Below are 25,859 nucleotides of genomic sequence, written 5' to 3' on the forward strand. Positions count from 1 at the left end.
ACCAAGTACAATTAGACGATCTCAATGAGCATATACAGCTGCTGTCTGGTCAACTGCGATCCAAGAAAGAGGAACTCGAAAGTGTCAAGAAATCTCATCGCGACGCCCAAGAAAGCCATCACGAGCTACAGAGTCTGAGACGAACAAATCATCAGCTCCTATCTAAGCTCGATAACCTTGGCTTGGAATACAAGAAAGCACAAAGCTCGCTTCACATCTGTCAGCAGGAGAAATACAAGCTTACTACTGATAACGCAGAGCTTGTCAGTAAAGTGCGACGTCTCGAACTAGGAATCTCATCATTGGGCTCAAAACCAAGACAGGCCAACCCACTGGCCCTATCCGCGTTTGGTTCTGACCACTCCTCGCTTGATTCTCCCAAGACCACTGAGCATTTGCGGCCGTCCGTGCCTACTTTCAATGTTGCCATGCCCAATGCCCTCAGGCCTGTCAACACCAATGTCATGAACACTTCGAACGACGTCTCCATGAAAGACGCCACAATGGCAACCATGAAAGAAATTAGCATGAAGGATGCCTCGCTCTCAAGCATAATATCGGACCCAGATAGAAGAAACGCCAGTGTCGCCCGTTTGAAAGAACGCAACGAAAGACTGCGAAACACCTCACGCATGTCCATTGCTAGCAACTAGCGATAACAACATATTTGTATTTGTATAATGACTAATGATTATGGACTCTCATAAAACCGAACCAGTGCCTCCGGCGGCTGGGGCTCCGCCCAAGACCCCGTAGCTCCTCTCGCTCCGCTCGAGTCAACCGTCGACAGTCCCAGCAATCTCCTGCGAAGCAGGAGCCACGGGGTCTGGGGCAGAGCCCCAGCCGCCGGAGGCTAGACCCTGCTGATGATACGGACTCCGTGATTAGTAGATCCAGCCCCCACTATGGTTTCCGAAGATTGGTACCCCCACAGAGATCAGTGTCAGATCATTGTTGATCGGGTGAGAATGCGGGGTAGACAAAATTGATTTCCGCAAAGTTTATATAAACTGCTCTGTTTTAATGTAAATCCTGTAATTGCTCATATATAGTTTGTGGAAGTGATTCAGACTATCGACTATGGTAGAATCAGGCGTTGTTTCGGTCGGGGAGAAGTTCCAATTCAAAGTGACTGAAGAAGCTCTAGATTATGAATACACTGCGGAAGATGAGAAAAAGCTGATCAGGAAGCTTGATCTGAATATACTTCCGTTTGTAGCGGGAGGATATCTGCTCGCTTTCATTGATCGTGGAGTGATAGGAAACGCTGCTACGTAAGTTGGTTAGGCCAGTGGGTGCTGAATTAGAGTCTAACGGGATTTTAGAGCTGGCATGAATAAGGATCTGGGTGTGACAGATGCACAGTACCAATGGTTCCTGACAATCTTCTACATCGCATACATTGTTTTTGAATTTCTGGTCATTTGTTACAAGATATTCCCTCCTCGAATATATGCTCCCACTGTGATTATTGGCTGGGGAATATTCTCTGCAGCATCCGCTGGCGCAAGGAACTTTTCCCAGATGATGGCATTTCGATTTTTGATGGGAGTGTTTGAAACCGGATATTCTCCTGGTGTTCCATACTATCTTACATTTTTCTACTATCGACATGAGATAGCATGGAGAATTTCTGTTTTCTGTGTAGCGGCTCCCATTGCTACTACCTTTTCCGGCGCTCTTGCCTATGGCATCACTAAAAACACCAATCTTGCCATTGCTAGCTGGAGAGTTCTGTTTCTAGTTGAATCTTTACCTACAATTGCGCTAGGACTCTGGGGTTACTATGCTCTTCCAAATAGTTCGGCAGATAGTCGATTTCTAACGGAACATGAGAAAAATATTGCGAAGGCACGACTGGCCAGACAAATATCCAAAGTGGAGATGTCCCGATCATTCAGAGTCAAGGACTTCTTAACTTCGCTGATAGATCCCAAAGTTGTCCTTCCGATGGTGATGTACTTTTCTATTAATGTGTCGTACTCGTCACTGCCAGTTTTCACTCCTGCTATTATTCATGGAATGGGATTTACGTCTGTTAATTCCCAAGGATTGTCTGCAATACCCTACATCTACACCACCGTCATTGTTTTACTTTCTTGCTATCTGTCAGATCGGTGGAGGGTTCGTGGAGCTTTCGTGACTATTCTGTCACTCAAAGGTGCTGTAGGATGGCTGTTGCTAGCTCTTTGCAAGACTACCGGAGTTAGATACTTTGCACTATTCCTAGCATCATCTGGGATCTTTAGCTGTGTGCCATTGATGCTTACTTGGATGTCCAATAACCAAGGAACAGAACAGAAGAGAGGCATTGGCTTTATGTTTATCAACATATTAGGACAGACCGGTCCACTAGTTGGCACCCGATTATTTCCCGCCAGCGAAGCACCATTGTATATTAAAGGTTGCTGGATCAGCTTTGGATTTACAGTATTTTTATCAACCTGCTCAGTAGTCCTTGCTCTACATCTTATCTATGAAAATAGAAAACTGGAGCGGAAATACGGCCCTGCAGAAGATACCACCCAGGCATCAAATTCAGTTTCCGAGGATGGAGAAGTCAATCCAAACTTTAGGTATATCTGGTGATACCTCTGCATCGGTATTTTCAAATAAATCTATGCCGGTATTGTGAAATAAATAATGTGTAAATGATGATAACTTGTTGAAATGTACGTAACAGAATCAATAACAAAAACAATTTTTCAATGTCATTTATCTAGGTAGGACCACGGTCATGTGGATTATGTTATAAAGCCATTTCAACTACTACGACCTCTGTACCAAGCTGAAAGAAACTCTCTCTTTGCAGCCAAGTCGACAGCTGGACCGAGTTTTCTAATACGGCCAACCCTGGTGATGGAATCTGCTATTTCATTAGCAAACGCTGCCTCATTGTTTTGTGGGTTTGTGGACAGCTTATTGGCGAACTTGATTCTAGCCGTGATTGTCATCTGGGTAGACAAAACTTTGATAACCCACCCAGGTAAAGAACCTGGAATTGGTGTGGTCGAGGGATCTGGTGGTGTGTATTTCAAAACAGATGGGTAGATATCTGTATTGGCTGGAAGTGCTGATATAGGGACGTTTGAAACAAAAGGAAGGAGTCCCTTGCCGTTAGAAGTAGTACCTTCAATGAAAATGACCAATGGTTTAGTACGATTGGATGCAATTATTTTCTCCAGTTCAATACCTCCAGTAAAGTCTGATGGCTTGCTGAGAGAACGGCTCATCACGGACCAAGCAGAAACCTGAACGTACTTCTGCGATTTAGTAGGAAACAAAAATACCGGACTATCAAGTACTGCTTCGTACACCAGAGCATCGAGAGGAGAAGTGAAATTCGTCACAATGAGATTTCCACCCTTAGGAAGCGTCTTTCTCAGAGAGTTGCTGATTCGTTAGTAAAAATCAATAAGAAATTGATATTGGAGATGAAAATCAACATTTCAATCGACCGAATCAACCAAATAACTCCACTCCAGTGTATTTCTTACCTCCTTATTTCATATCCTATATCAATATTTGTCACCCTTAGTGACAAAAGCACTGTGATTCTTAAAAACAAACTACGAATGCTATGAACTGGAATCCATTGAAAAATCCCAAAATATACCAAGAAGCTAAACAGAGTCCATGGCAGAGTCAAAATTAATGTGATAATCGAAGCAGCTTTAGTAGCCAGTCTTAACACGGGTGATTCAAAAGAAATAGGTTTGGTATACGGCAGAAACGGTGCAATTCCCGTGGCACCATCTCGCCATTGTGAGAATTTCTCCATTTTTTAGTTTTATTCTCGATTTCGTGTGGTTCTAGTTTTAGGAAAGTTCTGGATTCAGTTGACGAAAGTGATGCGCACTTCGACCCTGACACGGCTAAATGTCAATCAAACTGATCTCTTTCACGTGCATAAAAATATATATTTTGATCCTTACTATAATTGATCAAAAATCTAATAGACCATTGGACTGACAATGTCCTTCCAACAAATATCCAATAATGGTTATAAATTTCTGACGCATTATCCACGGCAAAACAAATACTGGAAAGCTGCCAGTAAAGCCACTCTAGGGGCAGTTGGCTTATGGTCAAAACTTACGTTAGGTGCTATTTCAACACCAAAAATGCATAATACGGATATTCTCACGGAGGCCTATCGAACTAGTAAGCTGGAGAACCGAGGATTATTAACAGTCATGAATCATACTTCAGTTTTGGATGAGCCACTCGTATGGGGTGGACTTTTACCTGTTCGACATTACTTCATGAAGGATGGACTGAGATGGGCTTTAGGAGCAGATAATGTGTGCTTCAAGAATTCTTTTACAAAAATGTTCTTCTCATTGGGACAAGTCCTTGCTACTAAGAGGTTTGGAGTGGGACCATTCCAGGGATCAATTGATGCTAGTATTAATTTGTTGTCGTCGAATCAAACCAAATACTCTGCAGAATCAGAGAGTAATAATGGTAAAGGAGGAATAGTTTTGTCAGCATCGGCTGCCTCTGATTCTGATTCGATTCCTATGAACAAATCCATTATAGACAGACCAGGATGGGTGCACATTTTTCCAGAGACATTTGTCCACCAACCATATCCCCCTCATCAGCATACTTTAAAATATTTCCACTGGGGTGTTAGCAGGCTTATTCTTGAATCCAGTCAACCTCCTATTGTAGTACCTATATATACACATGGTCTTGAGAAAATCATTCCTGAAGATGAATCTTACATTGGAGGGCTGAGAAAAAGACTGGGAAGTAAAGTGGAGTTTAACGTTGGAATGCCCTTGGACGAGTCGGCAGTAGCATCATTCCGGAAGGAATGGCTTGGAATGGTTAGAGACCAGCATAAACAAGGTGCTATTCAAGCCTTGGACATTTCAAATAACATTTATGAGTCACTAAATGAACCACTTATGACTGGCACCGCAGCACGAGACCTACGGTCGCGGGTGGCAGCATTTGTGAGAGAAGGTGTCGACGCTACAAGATTGCAGCTTGGATTCGAACAATCAGATCCCAGAATGGCTGATGCATCGTTCTGGCACAACCAAAAAGAAGTCAGATTAGCTGGCAAAATGCATAATAGGTCGTGAAACAGACCATTCACATACCTATATTGACCTGGGGTACCTCATATTCTCTGGTCAGATGGACAAATCAGCATCGTTACTGACACAGTGATCAACGACTATATCTTTCGAGACATTAGTAGTGATGATGGTATGTCAAAGTGAGAGGATTTATATCTCTGCATCTTTTTTGGTATCATGGCCGGGAGGTCGGTGTGACCGCTATGACGGCTGTGACACTCTTGAAATCTCATACCAGCTAAGATCACCAACTAGGGCACTCGTCAGAACGAAGTGACCGTAATAGAAATGGACTCTCACTGATAGATAAAGTGATAAATAATGGTGAAAGATTGATCCACTGTATGATAGTAGTCTGGTCTCGAAGGGATAAATGAGCTTCAGTTTGAGAAGAGACCAGGATAAAGTAGTTCAATTAGCCATAGTTCACATGTACATAGTACGTTATTTTATGAAAATAACTTTGAGTTATATTAGCAATTTCAGGCATTAGTGTTGTTGGTCAAGGGTCTAAGACCCTGCATAGACCCCTTCCCGCAGTTACCCTTACCAGCCGATAGCGCCGTGCTGGCCCGGTTTCGCGATATGCTTGAGATTATCACACACACAGTTCACGTTCAACGTTGACCTTCACTGATACCGAAGTAACCAGAAGAGAAATTGGAGCTACTCAAGTGGTAATAATTGAAAACTCAGAATACTTTTTCTCAAGCTGAGTTGGCATTAGAAAAGTTTTTGGTTTGGCGTTTATTTTAGCACACAGCAGTCAGTTAGACCAAGATCTGGAGTTACCAATTCATTTAATCTTCTCGACTGATCAAGGACTATATTAATTATTGACGGGCATCTGAAAAACAGATCTCTTTCATCTGTTGTAATAGGATTTGTCAGAGGGCGACAGCAATTTTCGAAATATTGTCGGTTACAGGATATCAAACTCCAGTGCAGATTTTGAAATTTCAGATCCTGGGTGACATACTGTACTATACAGCGTAAACCGATACTCGACTTAAATATTCTGGAGTAGGTGAGGAAGCGACACGTGGTTCGCAAAGATGGCCTCACCGGCATTGCTTATGAATGGAAATCTAGCTAAAAACATCTTAAATGGAGGTTCAAGTGCTGGATCAGCTGCTTCAGTAGGGACACCAGGTCCCAGCAATGGTGGAGGTCTAAACCTAGAAGGAAATGGCATGACTGGTGCGATTACACCTGCTAAGACGATATCAGGAAGTGCATTATCGACAAACCCAACATTAACGGTCCCAACGAAAGCGATATCTGCGAACTCCCCACAAGCACAGAGCATGACGGGGAATACATCATCAAGCAAACGACTCGATGTAGACACGATAATGATAGAGTTTCAGAAATCTCTAGGAGACAACTGGGATCGATACAGAGACGTGATCACAAGTTTTCTAATAGGAAGACTGACACGATTTGAACTACAAGAAGAGCTAGATCAGATTCTCGACAAAAACGCGATAAAACTACATAACCATTTCCTACTAACGAACCTGGCCAATTCACTACGAGATCCTCCACCAGGAGAACAGGGCTCGTTGTCAGGATGGTTCAAAAAACAGAAGGATGGGGCACGCAATGTCAAGGGTGATTCACAGCTAGCGAAGCTGAAAGAAGACATCCTTGGACTCAGCGTGCGAGAAAGAAAGCGTATCAAGGCCATTGCGAGGGTAAGAAAGAGGCACAATCAACCGCTGTTTCAAGCGAGAGGCTCCAACCCCGAAAGTTTAAACAGCAGGGCATCCACGCCCGACTCGAGCTAAGCGAGAGGAGCAACGGGGTCTGGGGCAAAGCCCCAGCCGCCGGAGGCAGCCCAATCCCAGAAGAAAAAGTTGTGGAAAACTAACACTAAACAGGAGTCAGGAAAAAGAGCGCCTATTCCATCGACGGTCACAGCTACGAGACAGGCCATGCTGCCGAAAATTCCATTTATCAATGAAAAGGATAAAGCCAAATTACAAAGTGGAGGAACAGCGGCATCGGGGGCAGCAGGATCGGGATCCAGTGCAGCCACTCCAGCGTCACCTAATAAACAAAATAAAGGAGCGTCTCCTGCAGTGGATACCAGCAGCTCCAGTAGTAATAATAACCATTCACTGGCGAATCCCATGGTTTGGACACAGGATATCATTCATTCATATGAAGCACCACTTGCATCAGAAATATACGAACTTCCCGACAACGACAGTCTGAATGCACGAATGCTGGGTATCTCGCTGGAGCACGGATTGCTGCACGGAATTGACAACGGAGTATGTGATATCATGATAGCAGGACTCGAGCATTATTTGAAAGATGTGGTTCAGCAAATTTTTGATAAAGCCCGGCTGCGAAAGATCCCCGATTCGGCCAACACCAGTATTTTCGAGCAGTCCAGTCCACGCACTGCCAGTGTCAGTGGAGCGGCATCTGCTTTAACTGAGCCGATTAGCAAGAGAGGAGGCAGCATTTCACAGACCACAAATCCATTCTCAGCACCTGCGACGTCACTTGCCGGTTCCTTTGAAGATACCATGACGGCTGAAGATATGGCTATGGCACTGGACACAGCGCCTCACAGTTTCGTGGAGATGACGGGTCCTGTGTACCGACTTAAGAACACGATGCTGACAGACGAGGAGTCGGCAGACCCTGCCGAACGGCCGCCAACTCCCATGTTCAACTCGCATATAGAGAGCCAACCGGAGATCGCCAATCTCCTAAAAGACATCATGTCAAGCTAATGAGAAGAATGAATTTAATGGAATATAACATGTTAATACTGACGGGCGTGCCTCCGGCGCTGCGGCTGCGCCTCAGACCCCCGGCTCCTCTCGCTGCGCTCGAGTCGGGCGTCGGGGGAAAGTTTCAGCTGGTTCCATGGGGGTTATGTTGCCACGGTCTCGACGCCCGACTCGAGCGCAGCGAGAGGAGCCGGGGGGTCTGGGGCGCAGCCCCAGCAGCCGGAGGCAGGTTGGCAGTTGTACGTTTTGGACAGAATAAATATGAATGTCAATAAATAAATAAAGCCTGCTCCACAGAATTGCGTTCTATGGGTCTTGCTCTTGAGTCTGTTTGTCCTTCTTAATTTTAAGTTTTTTGGCGAGCTCGGGAGCGAGCTCGTATTTCCAGCCATTGGGCTCGGCGAGGTTGAAATCCTCGAGGATTTTCAGCATCTTTGCTTGCTCTTCTTTACTGCTCTTTTCGGCAGGCTGCTCTTTGGACTCTTGAAACAGTTTGGAGCATTTGACGTGATTGGGCCCTTTATAGCAGTCTAAGGAGCAGTAGAGTTTCAGGCATTTGGGACAAGTGTATTTGGCAGGACTCGCCTCGCAAAGGGAACAGAGGTAGTCGCTGGCAGACGGGGCTTTTGAAAATTTTGATCCTAGTCCTACGGGTTTCAGTTGCTCGTACGGCCTCTTTGGAACAGACTCGCTCCCTAAACTTGAATTAGGGATAATCATTTAAATGATTTCTCTGTATTTGAAGTGATAAAAGATAGTACCCCTGAGGAAGTTTGATCTGATAGCAGATGTCTATGAATATTCCAGCGCTTGCTCTAAGTCGAATAGCTTAAACAGAAAGGTAGTAAAATTCTGTGAGCAGCTAAAATGACAGAAAAACAATCGAAAAAAATCGATCCAGAGTGTGGATGCTCGATGGAGAATCGAGTTGGAGATTAATTTGACATTCACGCAGGGACTGAGATCAGTACGGCGCTACATGCATGAAACTTTTTAGATAGAGGATCGTGAAGTACCTGATCCAGGGTCTATATCGTTGTTGTTAGAATGACAATGAGAGCGTTGTCAAGGCTAGCAGCAGGTTCGCTGAGGCCCAGGCTTAGGAATATAAGCCAGCAAAATGCTGGTGCATTACTAGTGTGCAATAGTATCGGTCTAGAGCTTCTAGAGCACAGACTTCTGGTCCCAAGTCACGGTCCTACTCCGACTATTATCAAACGAAATTACAATCCTTTTAAGAAACAACCCAAATGGGAGTCTGATACCAAGAAATCTAAAAATACGGAAGAATGCGATCAGCTTGCAAGAAAATTGAGGGAATCTCTGGCTTCACAGGCTGATTCTAAACAGGTTAAGAAGATCATTTTTGACTTGGTAAATGTGTCTCAGCATAGGGTGTCTGGTGAATATATCCCATTAATAGAACGAGCGCTTCAAAAATTCCATTTTCTGAGTAAAAAATCGAAACTGTTATCAATTGACGAAGTTCAGACGTTATATAGGTCAGTGGTGCAGTTAGATGCAACTGCTGGGTCTAACATGGACGCCGATAAGGACAAGGTTGATCCAGCACGAGGCTGGCTGTTACAATCTTCAGTATCACAGTCTTCATCTGAAAGCACACTAATAACGAAGCTTTATTCGGTGTTATACAATTCCCAGTCTCAGCTTCCTACTACCGACCGTGTACAAAATGGCCTGCTGTATATGAAATATCTCAGGTCGGAAAATCTCATTGTAGAATCTCGAAAACTTCTCACTGCATTAATTCAAGATGCTACTATTTTAGCATCTCTTGATGAACCCACAATCCTTCAATTTACAAGTATTATACAAAATATCAACCCTGATGTTGATAGTCTGATAGCCCTGTATGAAATTCTCGGTAGTACTGGTAGTTTATCTTTAACATTATTTCATGAGGGTATTCTAGCATTTACCGAGATTGCATCTAAACACCCAGAAAATGAGTCCACACAACAGCTTATGAAGTTTTTGAATTCGACCATATTCATAGACTCGAAATTAGAGCCTACGCGAGAGACAATTATTATCGCCTTGGATTGCTGTCTGACTCTGAGCTCAGCAGAATGTGGCAAGCGATTACTCCGGACACTGGTAAAACCTCGTTTGGACGACCTGCTAGCTGACGATAGTGATCCAGAATCGAGTCTACAATTCTACGAACTTTTATTAATGAGTTGTAGTAAGTTTGGTGAAGACGTGGCCACTGGTAAAAAGATAGTCGATAGGATCCTCACTAGTTTTACGCCAGACCAAATGGCTAAGGAGACATGGGATGTTCTTGCTCAATGGACTGTATACTATTCGCCAGATACCGATGTTTTGGAGACACTTATAGACCAAATGGTGGAGCATGGATTTAATCCTGATGAGGTGACTCTAAGCGATGTTGTTTCTATTGCTATTGGAGCAGCTAAACGAACCGACAAGTATATCGACTCGGTTGTTAACATGTTCAATCTGAAATTCGATGTCGACAGCAATGTTCAAACATTTGCATTCTTAATCGACCGCAAACTGCATTCGTGCGACTTAGAGGCTGCTCAGAAGCTGTTTCAAAACAGTATCACGGCAAGCGGATGTGATTGGGGAGTAGACAGCCAGCGTCATATACCTACTCTCGACAGACTGTTGGTGGCTCTATGTACATCACCACCAGTAGACCAACGCAACGTTTTCGAGGTTTACCAACAAGTACTAATGTTTACGAGAACTGTTGGATACAATGCCCAGTGTGAGCTACTGAAAATGTTTCTCTCAATTGGCAACTCTTACGACGTGGAATTATTTATAAAAGAACAGTTTGGAGATAGACCAGGACTGCCCTGGCAGGCATACTCGGAGATATACCATGTCATGTTCGACTATATCATGACATGTAAAGACTATAAACTAGCATGGGATATCTACGGACTGTTAAACGGACTTATCAAGCTGCCGTACGAATCTTACTACACAGCAATGGAGCTGTTCTGTCGACTTGGACGACCAGACGCTGCTCTCCTGATTCTCAAGTATCTACGAGTTCGAAGCAGAAAAGAAGCGATACCATCTCCTGACCGCAATATGTATATATTGCTGTTCAATGAGTTTGGCAAAACTCTGTACGAAGAAGGTGTCCAGGAGCTACAAGGACTATTACGGACCGATCTGTATACGGAATCTGATATTGAAATCATGAACTCGATTCTCGGAGCATACTGTAACCTCCAGGATCCACACCGGACCAAGAACACCTGGCTTGAAATCAACGGGTTCCCCGAAGGTCAAGGTGTCAATAACGATACCATCACCATCATGATCAAGCACTTGACGAGATATTCTCTTCCCGAAGTCGAGAAACTATGGGTATCGTTTCCGGAGACATACAATCTCACACCCGATGCCGACAACCTACGTCAGTACGTGATTGCCAACTGCTACCACGGATATTACATGCGAGCACTTGAAGTGACGAAACACATGGAGCAGACCTACGGCATTGTACCCGGCCGCGACATCATTGAAGCGCTCTACAACTGGACGATGCTAGACTCGCGCAAGAAGCTCGTCGAGAAATGGGCCATCGAAACACATCCCGATACCTGGAAACAGCTCCAGGAGTCCAACTCGCTTAAAACCTACGTCCTTCCCGACAATGTCGACAACGACAGCGAGGATAACCTGCGTGCCCAAACCATACAAACCATGGAGGCCGACGACCACAAGAACTCGACCCTCATCACCAGATAACCTGCATTTCCTGTACATAATAGCATTGACGACACCGGAACCTGTGCCTCCGGCGGCTGGGGCTCCGCCCCAGACCCTGGTTGCTCCTGCTTCGCAGGAGATTTAGTAGGAGTTCCCCCCGACGACTCGAGCGAAGCGAGAGGAGCAACCAGGGTCTGGGGCAGAGCCCCAGCCGCCGGAGGCAGCCCCCCCTCGCCAAGTTTATAGGCGCTGTTTATAGTTGTGCCGTCTCGGCGACGTGGGAGGCTTGACCGGGCCAGGGGTTTGTTATGCTATTTGCTTTTGCCACTATTAATTAGGTTGAGTGGCTGGAATTGGCCGGTTCATTTGCTCGTTTCGCAGGTGCATTACACCACAGCGTCAATGAGGTCAGAGATGAGAATGCCGGTGGTCTGGTTTGGATGCATTCATTATTTAATCTATTATTTATTCAATTGTCGGCCAATTTACTTAGACTCTTCGTATAAATGTATCAGCTTATATTGCGCCTAGAGCCTCGGCGCGAGTCCAGATGGGGGGGACTACATCCTCCGGCGGCTGGGGCTCCGCCGCAGACCCCGGTTTCTCCTCTCGCTTCGCTCGAGTCGTTGCGTCGGGGGTTCCTAGCAAATCTCCTGCTTCGCAGGAGCAACCAGGGTCTGGGGCGGAGCCCCAGCCGCCGGAGGCAGGACGGCCACCGAGAACTTTTTTCAGGGGTAATGAGGTGCGTTAATACGTTGTGTCAGATGGCAGGCAGCGGCATTGTTTTCTTATTAAAAATCATAAATTATAGAAATTATATGTTACGTTTGTAGTTGTCGCTAGGTTATTGTTTTAGCAGTACATAATGGCTACATGGGGTTCGGTGCGTATGTATTTGTACGGTTTAGTATCGTGCATCGACCATTTTATCATGTACAAATGTCTTATTGATTAATTAGTTTCCGGTTGCTAATACGTCAGGAACCGTTGATTGTCGGTTCTGCTGTTCTGCTACAGAGAAATAAAATATATATTAGAAACAATATATTATTTTATGCGGCCAGCAAAATTCATTCGCTATTAACTGGAAACTGGTTTAGTATTATTATATTATACGCGTCACAAGTTTATTTATTTATTAATTGACATTGTCTTGTGGGAGCTAGCAGCTATTACTACTGTGCATTGATTTATTTGTCTCCAGAACAATGGCAGCCGCTGTTCAGCGCCTGAATGGCCAATATAGTATAGTATAAAAAAAAAGCATAATCTGTATAAGATGATAACAGATAAAGATGACAAATCATTACGTTTTGTTTCAGTTTCAGATATATTCGGAATTAGGCCGAGACAATACAAGCATCAGATTCGGCGCTAATGCCAGTTGTGAATCAATTTTTCAGACAATACACTAGGCCAGAAGTAGCAGGTACAAACCATTCCAAAAAGAGTTAGCACGCCAGGAGATCTGGGGAGTTAGTGTGAAATATGTCTCTAAGATTAGAGAGCGACGCTAGTCCATAAAATTGGGTTGAAGGTGGAGATAAACGAGCTAACGAATTAATGATGTAACGATCTAACGAGCCGACAAGCTAATTTCCAAAGTTAGTAAATAGGATAGTAAGTTCGTGGGGTTCAAGCAAGCTAGTAGCCACTTGCCGAAAGGGCATGGTTGGAGATAGTAGGAGCAAGAACAGGAGTCCACACCAGGACTAGGGGGGTATTAATCCAGGGCGTAGTCACGCTACCCCGTATGTATGATGTACAGCCGGGGGCTGAGAGCTGTCAGAGAAACTACAGGAGTAAACTTAGCCGAATCAGGGCTGTGGGGTCTGTCAGAATGAGCTACCAGATAGAGCTAGAACTATAATGGATGTATAATTCTAAGAAAGGGGTACTAGTGAGAGGTATCGAGGGTAGCAAGTGGTACGTAGCGATAGTAAATAGGGATAGTAAATAGGGAAATTAAATAGGAAAGTAATTATGATATTGAATAGGGAAAATTAAATAGGAAACTAAATTATATGACAGATAGGAAACACTAAATTAGATAGTAGATAGGATAGTACACAGTATATCACCTAGGACTGTACCTAGGACTGTACCTAGGATAGCGATAGAATAGTATTTAGAATGGAGAACTAATAGGATAGAACATATGGCTGCACAAAGGATATTACATAGCACAGTGAAAAGGGATGATAAATGTAGATAACACATAGGATAATAACGGGAAATTAGATGGAAAAGTAAATAGACCACATTACAGACGGAAAACGGTAATAACGTATCAAACTCCAAAATGAGACATAATACAGAAAAAGACATGCACCAAGAAACACAGGACCCACTCCCTATTCAACAATAGCGCCAAAAATAGCTAGTAATAACATTAATTATCTAGATAACTAAAAAACTAGAAGAATAAAAACAAAAATTAAAAAAACAAATAAAAGAATAAACAGCCAATTAACGAGCAGACAATAGAAAAGAAATGCCAAGTGAAAAGAGCCAAGCCAAATAGGCAATTGAAAAAAAAACAAGAGAATGCGACTGCTCGAACGTACATGACGAGCTAGCTAGCTAGCCAGCATACAGGGGCATAGGCGTAATACCGTCAGAGTTCATGAGCAATAAAGTGCACAAACACTAGCAATTAAAAGAAACTAAAATAGTTAAAAAAAAAGGAAGACGGCCGTATTGCAATCGAAATTGGGTAATTTAAAAAGCTCCTAAAACTGCCCCAAGTCAAGCCAGCATCAGCTACATGGCCATCCGCCTGAGCACGGGCTGGCGGGCATGACACTCCGGCGGCAGCTGCAAGCCCCACCAACCCAATCAGTTCCCCTGATTCCAGCTCCTCCCCTCCTCCTCACCCTCCTCACTTCCCAAAAACGAATACAATTCCGCCCGACCCTATAATCAAACCCCCCCCAATTCAATCACCGTTCCCCACGCCCGACTCGAGCGAAGCGAGAGGAGCAACCAGGGTCTGGGGCGGAGCCCCAGCCGCCGGAGGCAGAACCCCTCCCCGCCAGAGAAGTCGTGAAACTGAGGCAGACAGCGCGCTAAAACAAATACCCGATAACGAGATAACGGCGGTCGTCAACGGTTGGACCCTGTAGGGTCTCGTATGCTGCCGGTTAGGGTCTAGCGGCCGTTTTGCAGCGGTCTGCAAACAGCAATGACACAGGGGGTCGGTCCTTCGACCCCGTACCTGGGTTTCCTAATACTACTGGACCTTCCCAAACCGATCACAGATAGGGGGCCCCTGTAAGACATTGACTGACGGGACCCACGTTCCATGCGCCATGCACCGCCGGTCGGTGCCCGGGTCATGGGGGTGGTAGGGGTCTGCCTCCGGCGGCTGGGGCTCCGCCCCAGACCCTGGTTGCTCCTGCTCCGCAGGAGTTGTTAGGGGGTTCCCAGACGAAACGACTCGAGCGAAGCGAGAGGAGCAACCAGAGTCTGGGGCGGAGCCCCGGCGGCAGACCCCGACCCCCGGTCGGCAAAACCTATGCCCGGCAGACGCACTGCGGCCCATATCGTGTCAAAAGCAGTCGTATGTGCGTGGTGCAGGGTGCAGGGTGGTTTTTTTTGTGTTTTTTTTTTTGTTTTATTTTTATTTTCGACGGTTTTTTTTTTGCGTCGACGCTGGTTTTGGGGATGTGTGTGAGAGAGTGCGTTGCGTTGCGTCGCGTTGCGTCGCGTTAGTGTGTGCACTGCGTTACATTGCGTTGACATTTCTAGACCGACCATCATCTGTTCTTGGGATTGATTGAAAAAACGCTGGTCGTGCGGTCTGGTGGCCAGGATGCATTCATATCCGCGCCGCCCCTCGCTGCGAGCCCCGCCACTGGCCGCTAGCTTGGCAGTTGGCGCTAGTGTCGCGCCGACCGTTTGCCTGTCACCTCCACCCCCACAAACGGCAGGTCTAGCAGCGACAATTATAACGGTGCCGCAGGTCGCTTTTTCACCGATCCTCATCGCACCTGGTGGCTCTGGAAAATCGCCCCGCCTGCAACTCCCTCTCTCGACACATATTATCCCGCCATGACAGCCCTACCTGCAGCTCTGCACACCGCCGGGCCCCTACCCAGTCCCCCCTATCACTAAGACATTACCCGCAGCAGGGTCTTTCAGGGCAGGGGGGGGGGGGGGTGCCTCCGGCGGCTGGGGCTCCGCCCCAGACCCTGGTTGCTCCTCTCGCTTCGCTCGAGTCGTTGCGTGGGGGGTTGGGGGCAATTGGCTTGGGCGTTGTTGTTTTTTTGGAGGAGGGTTTGCGGTTTGGGGTTTTTTTGCGGATTCGGGGGTTTACCCTCTCCTGAGCGATATCGCCGGACTTGGTAATGCCGGACCCGACATGCGTCTGGCTGGGTCGGCCGTGCCGGCTGTCACCGATCCGACTACTGCCAGGGATTACGAAGCGTGCGCTTGTGGACACCGATAAAAACAAACCTGTCAAAATCAGAAATATCCGAGCCTGTATGCGGACGGACCCTGGATCCCGCAATTTTTTTTTTTTTTAATCGCTAGATCCGGTTTGGGAACTAGATGCCCGGATCTGTGCCGAGAACGGCGAGCCCTCACCCACCCGCCTGCATCTATGCTACAGTGCCCACCGTTCACCATCCACTCTGTTTCAAACGTCCCCCCTCCGACCCACACCACCACCTCCCCTACCCCCTCGCAACTCCTGGGAAGCAGGTGCAACCAGGGTCTGGAGCGGAGCCCCGGCCGCCGTAGGCCGCACCCCCACGGCGGGTGGGGGTAGCCCCATAGAACAAGCTTCGATGAAAAATTCGAAGGCGTGTGTGTGCGAGTATCTCATCAGTAGCCGCATGCAGACACGCCTGAAAAACGCTTTTGCGGCCCATATGCGGGTTGATAAGAACCATCTGGGCGTGGTGGGGTATACAAGCGACGGAAACACACTTGCCGCTAACGGTAGTGCGCAGCGGTAGGGGGAATGCCTCCGGCGGCTGGGGCTCCGTCCCAGACCCTGGTTGCTCCTGCTTCGCAGGAGTTGCGAGGGTGATCTGGACGGGCCGACTCGAGCGAAGCGAGACGAGCAGTCAGGGTCTGGGGCGAAACCCCAGTCGCCGGAGGCACACCGACCCTCACCCCGGAGACCGCAACGTTGCTGGATTGGCGGTGATATCTGCTTGCAGGTGTCATTTGAGTGACGTGTGACGGGACGGTAGTTGCCGTAAGCGGACCCACTGCTGGGGTGCTGCTGGAACCGGCTAATAAAGGCATTCATGGACATTGCTGGCGGCCAGCGGCACATCAGTAGCAATACCTCACCACCCCTCGCGGGGAGGGGGCCCCGCGAAACGACTCGAGCGAAGCGAGAGGAGCAACCAGGGTCTGGGGCGGAGCCCCAGCCGCCGGAGGCAGACCCCTCCCCCTCCCCCTCCCGCCCCAACAAACAAAACAGCCTCCCTTGGCGCCGGCCAAGCATGCCGACAGGACAATGGAAGGAGCGTGCCGCCTTGGCCCCTCTGCCATCGGTGGATCCGGTCAGGGGAAGCGCGGAGAACAATAGATACGTACTAGCCCACGGCAGGGCCTGCGGCAGTGCCAGGGCTAGGCTCGTACGCAACGCAACCTAAGGCAAGTCTAAGCAGCCAGGGCGGGGTGGGCTATTTCCATATCGGCAGGTGGCCCTTAACCTGGTCCCTGCCAATCCGTTGGCCGCTCATCGCTGCTGCTACTGCCGGGGAACGTGCCGGTCACGGACCGGAGGCGTTAGGGGACGGGGGTCTGCCTCCGGCGGCTGGGGCTCCGCCCCAGACCCGGGTTGCTCCTCTCGCTTCGCTCGAGTCGGGCGTGGGGATGGCGGTGCGACGGTTGGTGGGGTGGTGGACCCTGGCGTGGAAAGGGGGGGAGGGGAAGGGCGGAGGGGCGATGGTGTCTCCTCGGTCCTGTCAGCCCAGACCGCTCTTTTTCAGACGGGTGCATCCGAACAACGGCATAGACGGCCGAGCATTTAGGTTACTGGATTCAAACCCAAACTCAATCGAAGATCTCCAAGATCGCCGGAGAACTTGCCTTAACAGCGGGGTCTGATGCAATTAGCGTTAAGTTAACACTTATGGAAAAAAGCAAGTCCTATAACAAAAGGAGAAATATAGAATATAATCTGGAGATAGCCCAGACGAGTCAGATCTCTGGAGATGAAAAGGAATCAAAAAAAAATAAAAAAATATTTCATGTACGTGAACGAAAAAGAAATCAGAAACAAATTTAATCATAACCGACAGATGTGTTTGACAAAAAAAACAAAATAAAAAGAAAATCATTTATTTATGTCTCTACCGTAATCAAAAGAACTAAAATCCTCGCTCTTCTAGAATCCTGTGATTGATTGATTACAAACAATTCTCGAAAATATAAACCGAATTAACTCAAAAAATAAAAACCAAAATTCCCACCCAAAAAAGAAAAACAAAAATCCATGCCCGCATGAACCTATCATCCTACGCTCTTTCTTGCTCTGACACTGGCTATTTTCACTCCTGTCAAGAAAAGAAAATCCCCAACAAACTTCGCTCTCCCTAAATCCCCATCCAGCCTCTATAAACTTAACGGGAAATTAATATTCCTTTGCAGTGGGTGCTGCTGCCTCCGGCAGCTGGGGCTCTGCCCCAGGCCCCGTTGCTCCTCTCGCTACGCTCGAGTCGGGCCTTGGGGGGTCACCCCTAACAATTACTGCGAAGCAGGAGCAACCAGGGTCTGGGGCTCCGCCCCAGCCGCCGGAGGCATTTCCCCCTCTCCAAATCTAATCGGCCGGTCTCGATCGCCTACCTCGGCCCAGATGGTGCTGCCTCCGGCGGCTGGGGCGCTGCCCCAGACCCCGTTGCTCCTGCTTCGCAGGAGTTGCAGGGGGGCCCCCCGGTCCGACTCGAGCGTAGCGAGAGGAGCCACGGGGTCTGGGGCAGAGCCCCAGCCGCCGGAGGCAGGCCCCACCACCCCCGGAACCAGTTTCAGGGGGTAGAGGGGGACCGCACGGCTCGGTGGGGAGGGGAAGTCCCAACTGGTTTCTGCAGTGGGCATGCCCCAAAACCGTTTTACATTTCTTTTCATCGTCCGGGCAGGCCCCTCCTCCACTCGATCGTGCAGGTTACTTTTTTTTCTCGGCCTAAACGATGGGCGCCCGCGCTCGGAATAAATTACCGACCAAGGCGCCCATGCTGCCTCGTGCTTGGGTCGGTGGGCTGGGGCTCAGCCCCAGACCCTGGTTGCTCCTCTCGCTTTGCTCGAGCCGGGCTGGGGGTGGCAGGGGCACGGGGAGGATCAGGTGCTCGGAACAGCAACCGAACTGCCCCCCCCTGTTCATGAGCATCATCGATCAGGGGCTGCTACCTGCTCCCGCCAAAACACAGACAGGCAGGTCGGTGTCGGTCCAGAACCACCCCTAAAATACGAGGCAGCAGCCCCAAAATAACTCCATGCCCCACGAAACGATCCGAGCGTAGCGAGAGGAGCCATGGGGTCTGGGGCAGAGCCCCAGCCGCCGAAGGCAGCACCCCAATCCCCCAGCCCGACTCGAGCGTAGCGAGAGGAGCAACCAGGGTCTGGGGCGGAGCCCCAGCCGCCGGAGGCAGGCCTCGTCCCCCCTAGCACGGAACGAGATTCCGGCTATCCCCTGGACGGCCGCAGTCGGATTATCAGCTGTCAGGGAGCAGCCAGGGTGGCAGACTTGGTGGTAGGTTTGCTGGAGGTGCCGTAGTGGTGGTAGGGGATGATGGGAGGGGAGGAAGGGGAGGGAATGGTGCGTGTGCCAGGTTGAGGTGGGTGGGTGTGGTGTTGATTGCAGTGACGACATTTCGACGCACAGACGATCTTATGGAACAAAAATCGATAGCAAAAAAAGCAAGTGGGATAATTTGTTTTTCAGATTGTATTTTATTTTGGGTTTAGATTCCAATATAGCTAGCTAATATCTAATAGCTTATAGCTAAGCTGCATCCAGCGCTGTTTCCAGCAACAGCACCACAGCAGGGCTTGCTGCACATCAGGTGCAGTGGGCGTAATAGCAGGACTGTGGGCGTAATAGAGGAAGAGGAAGAGAAGAGGGAGGTTAGGGAGGGAAAAGGGAGGTGACGAGGGAGTGAGTGGTGCAAGTTGTGCAAGGAATATTAACAGTAATGAATTAGTAATAGCGGGAGAGCCAGTTGACGTCGTAGTAGCAGCAGCAGTAGACGCATTTGACGCACGAGTAGTGGCAGAAGAAGCGGCAGTGGCAGCAGAAGGAGAAGTAGAACCGGCAGAAGCCAGCAGAGCCAGCAGAACCGGCAGTAGTCAGCAGCAGTAGAAGCAGAAGAAGCAGTTGCAGAAGCATTAGCAGTAACGCTAACAGTAAAAGAGGACACTCAGTATAGAACACATTGCTTTTTCCTAGATCATCACTAGTCGTTGCTTTTTGTTCAAAATTTTTTTTTATTTTCCAAATAGAAAACTTCATTTATAGAATAATATATGACGGGCAGTGAGCCTGCTAGTACTGGTCCCCTGTGTCTCATTTAATCTATTGACTGACAGTTGACGGGTACATATACCCAATGGCCTCCACAACAAGGCAAAAATAATTTTTATATTTGTGGATTGATTGATAATATATATTACAAGTACCGTCCGGTTTCCTTCTTGTGTACTGGTTAGTCTAGTATTTGTGTGATATATTTTCCGTCGGTTACTATTTACGCTCCTTTTTCGGCTCCATACTCCATATTGGTTTGTGAATGTCATCATTTTGTCTTTGGTATCATCAAATTATTATATGATTTTGTCGGCTCCTTAGTTTGCCAACACTAGTTTCTTACCAGTTGCAACTGCTCATCTAAACGACAGGTAAAGTTTTTCAATCCGACGTTGTATTTTTAAACTTAGTTGACGCCAAAACGTTAAAACTAGCTTGGCCCTCTCATTTTCGATTCTATTGTCAACGGGGACTGAATAGATTTGGAGGCTGATTTAAGGGTGATAGCGAGTGTGTTATTGTGAGTAACTGATTGTGTTTATTGTGAGTGTCGTTAGTGTGTTATTGTGATTGCTGCTAAAATATTAGTGCTATTGGGACTCTTCTGAGAATAGTGAGAGTTGAGATAGTTGCCAGTGTTATCAGGTCGACAGAGTGACTGAAAAAAGGTCAGAGTATAATCTGCGACAAACTATAAAATAAACCTCTTGCAACCACTAATATCCCTGCTAACATCGTTATTTAGCACTCATTTGGCCAGTTTTTATTAGTTCTGTTTGGTAGCACCTAATCAAGGCATTTCTTGGTGAGGCACTTTTTTTGTGGTTTTACTACTGGCATTTTGTTTTGATTTGGTTTTATTCGGTTCGGACTTTGGACTTGACGTTTGAGTTGTATTTTGTTTCTGGCTTTAGTTTTGGCTCAGTTTGTATCAGTTTGGATCAGATTGTGCTCAGTTTGATCAGTTTGATCAGTTTGCTCTGGCTCAGTTTACCTCAGTGTACTCAGTCTGTTTGCCTCTGACTCGAAACCTGGTTTCGACCTCCCTATTTACATGCCAACTCTGTCATGTCTCGTACTGATGATTCAAACGAGCATGACACCAACAAAAACAACCTCCCCAGAGTATACCAGAATGTTGTGACATCCACTACCAATACCTCATCTGCCAACCCTCCTCAGCAACAACCTATTACCACCACCACCATAACTTCAGGAAACCTCTGTGTTTGTGCCAATAACACTCCTAGAGTCCCTCGTCCTCGAAATGCATTTATTCTTTATAGACAACATCAACATGCGCTGGTCGTTCAAGAGCATCCTGGTAAGAGCAATCCAGAAATCTCCAAAATAATTGGCGAACAGTGGAGATCTCTCCCTCAGAAAGAAAAAGATTTCTGGATTCAACTGGGTGATGAGGAGAAAAAGTCTCATCTCGAGAGGTTTCCTGATTATAGGTATCAACCACGGCGGTCTTCTAAACGAGGTGGGTCTACAAGTGGTACTAGTACTCCTACTGGCACTGGCCAGATTGGGGAAGCTACTATTTGTCCCAACTGTAAGGGTCTGATTATCAATGGACCTGGTTATCCAAACTCCAATGCGAACAACAATAATAATGTTAATGTTAATGCTCTCGCTAATGCTACTAGTAATATCACCACGGCTGTTACTGTGAATCCTAACAAACCCCTGGATTTTGGTAATTCTGCTCCTGGTGCTGGTCAAACCTCTGGTACAGCTACTACTCCGGGACCAGGAGTCCCCCAGAGTTCAATATCGTCACCAGCGATTCCGTCTCCTCCTCTACGACCGTATCAGTCCGCTCCAGGAACTCAGACTCCACCACTGCCATATCAGCAACACCCTCAACAACAGCAACAACAACACCCACAACAGCAACAGCAGCATTCGCAGCAGCATCCGCAGCAGCAACAACAGCAACCTCAATCGCATGTTCAACACTCGTCCTTACCACCACAGCATTCTTCATCGGTGCCTCCACCTCTTCATTACGACAACAAACAATATCCATATCAACCTCCTCACCAATCTCCTCATCAACTTTCACATCAACCTCAGCACCAACCTCCTCATCAAACTCCACATCAACCTCCGCATCAACCCCAGCATCCTTCACAATCTTACTACCCATATCCCCCTCCACCTCCACCACCATCTCAAACTCATGTTAATACTCTCACATCCCTCACTCAGGTGGTAGGATCTCATAGAGCGTCTGCACCCCAGGTTCCAAGTGCTCACCAGACAATCCTGCCAAATCACCAGCAACAGGGTGGTCCACGACACCAATCGGCCCCTGAAGCTTTCCCCCTTAACCCACCACCTTTGTACAGTAGTCGGTCTCCCACTGTTAGCAGTTCTAGTCTTTTGACTGATACTTCTAGCATTGCGACCAGTCACTCGTCCATCTCTTCTGCTTCTTCGTCGTCTGCTCCTGGATCTATTAGCAGTGCATCGGGAGTAAGTGGCAATCTGTTACCAAGAATCGTACCAAGACCTCAGGACGAAATCTTAGGAACTCTACCTGGTTCGATTCCCAAGTCTCCTATTGCCAGGCAGTTAAGTGCAGGAAGTCCGTTTAAACCACGATCAGTGTCATCGCCTGCTCCTGAAGGACTACATCCACCTCCAGAAATACATCCTCGACACAGTAGTTTAGACAGACATGCTTCTCCATCATGGAATTATCCCACCCAGTCTGCTTCACAGTCTCCTATACCTTCAGCAGCCACTTCACCATCTCTAGGTTCTACAGTTCCAAACTCTAGTCAAGGAATTTCTTCTGGTACTGGCAGTACTTTTCAACTATACAACAGACGTCAGACTTCATCTGTGGGACTACGACCCTCGGCATCAAGTCACAGTCTGAGTAGTATGACCCACGGACCTGGATCAAGTATTCCTCATGCTGGACCAGTTAGTTTACTGGCTGAAGAAGAGAAATCTGCCAAGAGAAGAAGAACTTCTTCACATTACGACCCTCTTGGACCAGGACCTGCTGCCACTACTAACAGTGGACCACCACCGTCACATTATCATCATCACGTCACAAGTCCACATCATGGCACATCGCGACTGAACCAAGCCAGTGCACCACCAGCACCATCTCCTGTTGAGACGTTTGGATTCCGTGAGAAAGCTGACCTTTTATCTACTATTTGTGAACCTTTACACCATCACCACCATCATAGGTCTACTAGTATTGTGGAGACGGATCGAAAAGGTCGTATTATTGCGGTAGAAGGAAAAGATCTGGAGTTGGTGGAGGCAATTACCGAGCGACTGGGAGCAAGATTGGAGGGATCCAATTGTAAATATACCCCTCACCTGTTTGAACAAAAACCCTACTTCATGTATACCAAGTCGGCCGTGAACATGTTCAAAGTATCATGTTTACACCAACTGGTATCGGAATTAAACCTATCCCATTTTAAATATGGCATTATTGGTGGATATTTGATGACGCTGGCAGACGAACTTGCCGACCAAGAAAGCCCCCTCACTGCCGCTGAACAGACAAGCCACCGCTTGACGTATCGACACCGCTGGATGACCAACGTCAACGTTCTACGTGGCCTGCCCGGCCCGGACTATCTTATTCTCATCGATCAAGACAACCAGGCCGACGCTACAAGTGTATCAGTGACAACCCTCAACGGAGGATCCAAAATTATTGTCGCTACCCTGGGTAACTTAAGAACCAACGAGGTTATTGACCGGGCTGTAGACGGCATGATTAATGGAATTACGGGTAAAGAGTAGCCCTCGCGGCCGCTCTTGCTTTTTAATGACATCTGTATGACCTTGAATAACGACATATCACCCCCCTTTAATCTTAATACTTACATACCCCTGATTTATTTATGTGATTTTGTAATATATTATCGCTTTTAAAATACATCGGTTGTGGACCTGCCTCCGGCGGCTGGGGCTTCGCCCCAGACCCCGTGGCTCCTCTCGCTGCGCTCGAGTCGGGAGTCGACGGTCCGAGTCGCTCCGCGAAGCAGAGCACAACGGGGTCTGGGGCGAAGCCCCAGCCTCCGGAGGCTGCGAGGGCACCGTGAAGTAGCCTGATTATTAAATTAGATTATGAGTACGTTATTGGTCTACCAGAACTTCGACACAATCACCAGAAGAATGAGAATAACGAGAATGGTAATGATGGCGATGGTGATGATTCGGTTCGTGGCCATTCTGCGTGAGGTTAGATTTGTCACAGGATCGATGGATATAATAAATAGAAGAGGTGAGAATGGGTGGAGGACTTACCGTCTGGCCATGCCACGGAGCGTGCGAATGCTCTTGTCGACGTATCCGTCGGCTTCGAGGAGCACGTTTCGCGAGTTGGTCAGCTGTTCTCGCTGACCCCGTAGGTCGCTTAGAATGTTGGCGCCAATAGACTCTGTTTCGTTGGCAACTCTCTGAGAGTCTCGCAGTCTTTGTGAAGATCTCTCTAAACTGGCTTGTCCGGATAATAGCTGTTGACGCTGGTCCAAGGGGATGTTGTCTGGTGAACCACTGGCCAGTCGGTCGCCAAATAACGCTCTACGATCTGAAGTCTCGGACAGTTTCCGTAGCTCCTTTCTAGCATTTTCTACGTTGGTTCTGTATTCTCTAAGCTTGGAGTTGAATTTGCTGCGGTTCGACGATGGGATATTCTGTACTTCAATAGCCATTTGATCGATCTTGGAACTTGTTAGTACATTGTTCAAGGGCTCAAGTCAAGAGTAGCAAAGTGATTTGATTGAATTCGTTCTGCTCATAGACTTGGATTGATGGGTGAAGCAACCTCTGGTTTCCGACTTACGATCTCATAGGCCTCTTCAACTGCTCGTTCAGCTGCTTTGATGGCTGGTTTCTGTTGTTCCGTCGTCAGATTGGGAATATCATCTAGCTTCTGAGTGATTTCACTATATGCTAACTGGAAATCCGAATCATAGCTGGCAAACAGCTCTGTTCCAGCTCCGGAGTCAAGTGGCGAGCTCATGTTGGAACCGAGATACCGTACTTCTTCTTCTCCAAATAATTAGTTATCTATCAAAGATATACTGCAAAAATAAACCAGTGTCTAACGGATTTGTGGTCGTACTGGATTCAAAAGAATAATTATTGACCCACTGTCTAGATTTGTTCGAATTAATTATCACCGACTGGTACCTTATCGCTCTCAGAGGTAACGTCTTCTATATCGGCAGCCAGCCTCGTAATATAGATCTTGCGGCAGGGGTTCAACGGCGGCGGGGTTGTCCGATATTAGGGTGTAATACCTATTTAGGCTTGGTGACCGCTGATTCGACCCCTCATGGTATGGGAACGGAAGTTTCAGGGGTAGGAGGGGTAGTATTATTCACAGAGTCATGACTGATAGTACACTTAGTTTAGTGGAAAATTCTCTTGTTTTCGGAGTTGAAGTTGTGTGGACGAAAGGGAACCGGGTTTAATGTAGATGGGGGGTTTGTGAATGATTGGTATACGAGCTGGAGCCAGTTGATAATTTTAATATCCGCTTAGAAAGCGTTTAAGACTGTAAATGGCCATGCCAATTAGGTTTTAAACTGTTCATATTTTCTTATTTGAGTTACAAATTGTAAATGAACTCACAGCCATATGAAATGTAATTTCAGATCATCTGTCTGCGCAGTTACTGTCCTGCGCTTCTAGCCAGTGCTACGTTTGTCAAACAGAACCGTTATTTCTTGAAAACAGACAAATAAATTACAGAACAGAAACCATTTTATGATTTTGGAATTTAAGAGACTGTTTTCGGGGGCCAGTGCCTCTGGACGCCCA

The 25,859-nt window shown here is 47.2% G+C and overlaps 10 protein-coding genes across 10 annotated transcripts; 6 read left to right on the forward strand and 4 right to left on the reverse strand.

Annotated features, from left to right (window-relative positions):
- Positions 1–1,524: 1,524 nt before the first annotated feature.
- On the forward strand, positions 1,525–2,589 carry TNA1 (Tna1p; the record flags this gene model as incomplete). Its single annotated transcript, XM_018879176.1, has 1 exon — positions 1,525–2,589. The coding sequence occupies one exon, from the start codon at positions 1,525–1,527 to the stop codon at positions 2,587–2,589; it is 1,065 nt and encodes a 354-aa protein (XP_018737116.1).
- Positions 2,590–2,762: 173 nt separating this feature from the next.
- AWJ20_2245 (uncharacterized protein) lies at positions 2,763–3,233 on the reverse strand (the record flags this gene model as incomplete). The annotated part of the gene is made up of 1 exon (XM_018879177.1): positions 2,763–3,233. The coding sequence occupies one exon, from the start codon at positions 3,231–3,233 to the stop codon at positions 2,763–2,765; it is 471 nt and encodes a 156-aa protein (XP_018737117.1).
- A 741-nt stretch (positions 3,234–3,974) lies between these two features.
- On the forward strand, positions 3,975–5,096 carry TAZ1 (Taz1p; the record flags this gene model as incomplete). The annotated part of the gene is made up of 1 exon (XM_018879178.1): positions 3,975–5,096. One exon carries the CDS (start codon positions 3,975–3,977, stop codon positions 5,094–5,096), a length of 1,122 nt encoding a protein of 373 aa, XP_018737118.1.
- A 1,052-nt stretch (positions 5,097–6,148) lies between these two features.
- HFI1 (Hfi1p) lies at positions 6,149–6,883 on the forward strand (the record flags this gene model as incomplete). The annotated part of the gene is made up of 1 exon (XM_018879179.1): positions 6,149–6,883. One exon carries the CDS (start codon positions 6,149–6,151, stop codon positions 6,881–6,883), a length of 735 nt encoding a protein of 244 aa, XP_018737119.1.
- A 147-nt stretch (positions 6,884–7,030) lies between these two features.
- Positions 7,031–7,843, forward strand: HFI1 (Hfi1p; the record flags this gene model as incomplete). Its single annotated transcript, XM_018879180.1, has 1 exon — positions 7,031–7,843. The coding sequence occupies one exon, from the start codon at positions 7,031–7,033 to the stop codon at positions 7,841–7,843; it is 813 nt and encodes a 270-aa protein (XP_018737120.1).
- A 306-nt stretch (positions 7,844–8,149) lies between these two features.
- AWJ20_2249 (uncharacterized protein) lies at positions 8,150–8,563 on the reverse strand (the record flags this gene model as incomplete). Its single annotated transcript, XM_018879181.1, has 1 exon — positions 8,150–8,563. The coding sequence occupies one exon, from the start codon at positions 8,561–8,563 to the stop codon at positions 8,150–8,152; it is 414 nt and encodes a 137-aa protein (XP_018737121.1).
- A 333-nt stretch (positions 8,564–8,896) lies between these two features.
- On the forward strand, positions 8,897–11,599 carry AEP3 (Pentatricopeptide repeat-containing protein At1g63130, mitochondrial; the record flags this gene model as incomplete). The annotated part of the gene is made up of 1 exon (XM_018879183.1): positions 8,897–11,599. The coding sequence occupies one exon, from the start codon at positions 8,897–8,899 to the stop codon at positions 11,597–11,599; it is 2,703 nt and encodes a 900-aa protein (XP_018737122.1).
- A 9,514-nt stretch (positions 11,600–21,113) lies between these two features.
- ROX1 (Rox1p) lies at positions 21,114–23,831 on the forward strand (the record flags this gene model as incomplete). The annotated part of the gene is made up of 1 exon (XM_018879184.1): positions 21,114–23,831. The coding sequence occupies one exon, from the start codon at positions 21,114–21,116 to the stop codon at positions 23,829–23,831; it is 2,718 nt and encodes a 905-aa protein (XP_018737123.1).
- Positions 23,832–24,334: 503 nt separating this feature from the next.
- Positions 24,335–24,745, reverse strand: VTI1 (Vti1p; the record flags this gene model as incomplete). The annotated part of the gene is made up of 1 exon (XM_018879185.1): positions 24,335–24,745. The coding sequence occupies one exon, from the start codon at positions 24,743–24,745 to the stop codon at positions 24,335–24,337; it is 411 nt and encodes a 136-aa protein (XP_018737124.1).
- An 83-nt stretch (positions 24,746–24,828) lies between these two features.
- AWJ20_2253 (uncharacterized protein) lies at positions 24,829–25,056 on the reverse strand (the record flags this gene model as incomplete). The annotated part of the gene is made up of 1 exon (XM_018879186.1): positions 24,829–25,056. One exon carries the CDS (start codon positions 25,054–25,056, stop codon positions 24,829–24,831), a length of 228 nt encoding a protein of 75 aa, XP_018737125.1.
- Positions 25,057–25,859: the final 803 nt, after the last annotated feature.

This window comes from Sugiyamaella lignohabitans, chromosome B (genome assembly GCF_001640025.1).
Source record: "Sugiyamaella lignohabitans strain CBS 10342 chromosome B, complete sequence".
NCBI lineage: Eukaryota > Fungi > Ascomycota > Dipodascomycetes > Dipodascales > Trichomonascaceae > Sugiyamaella > Sugiyamaella lignohabitans.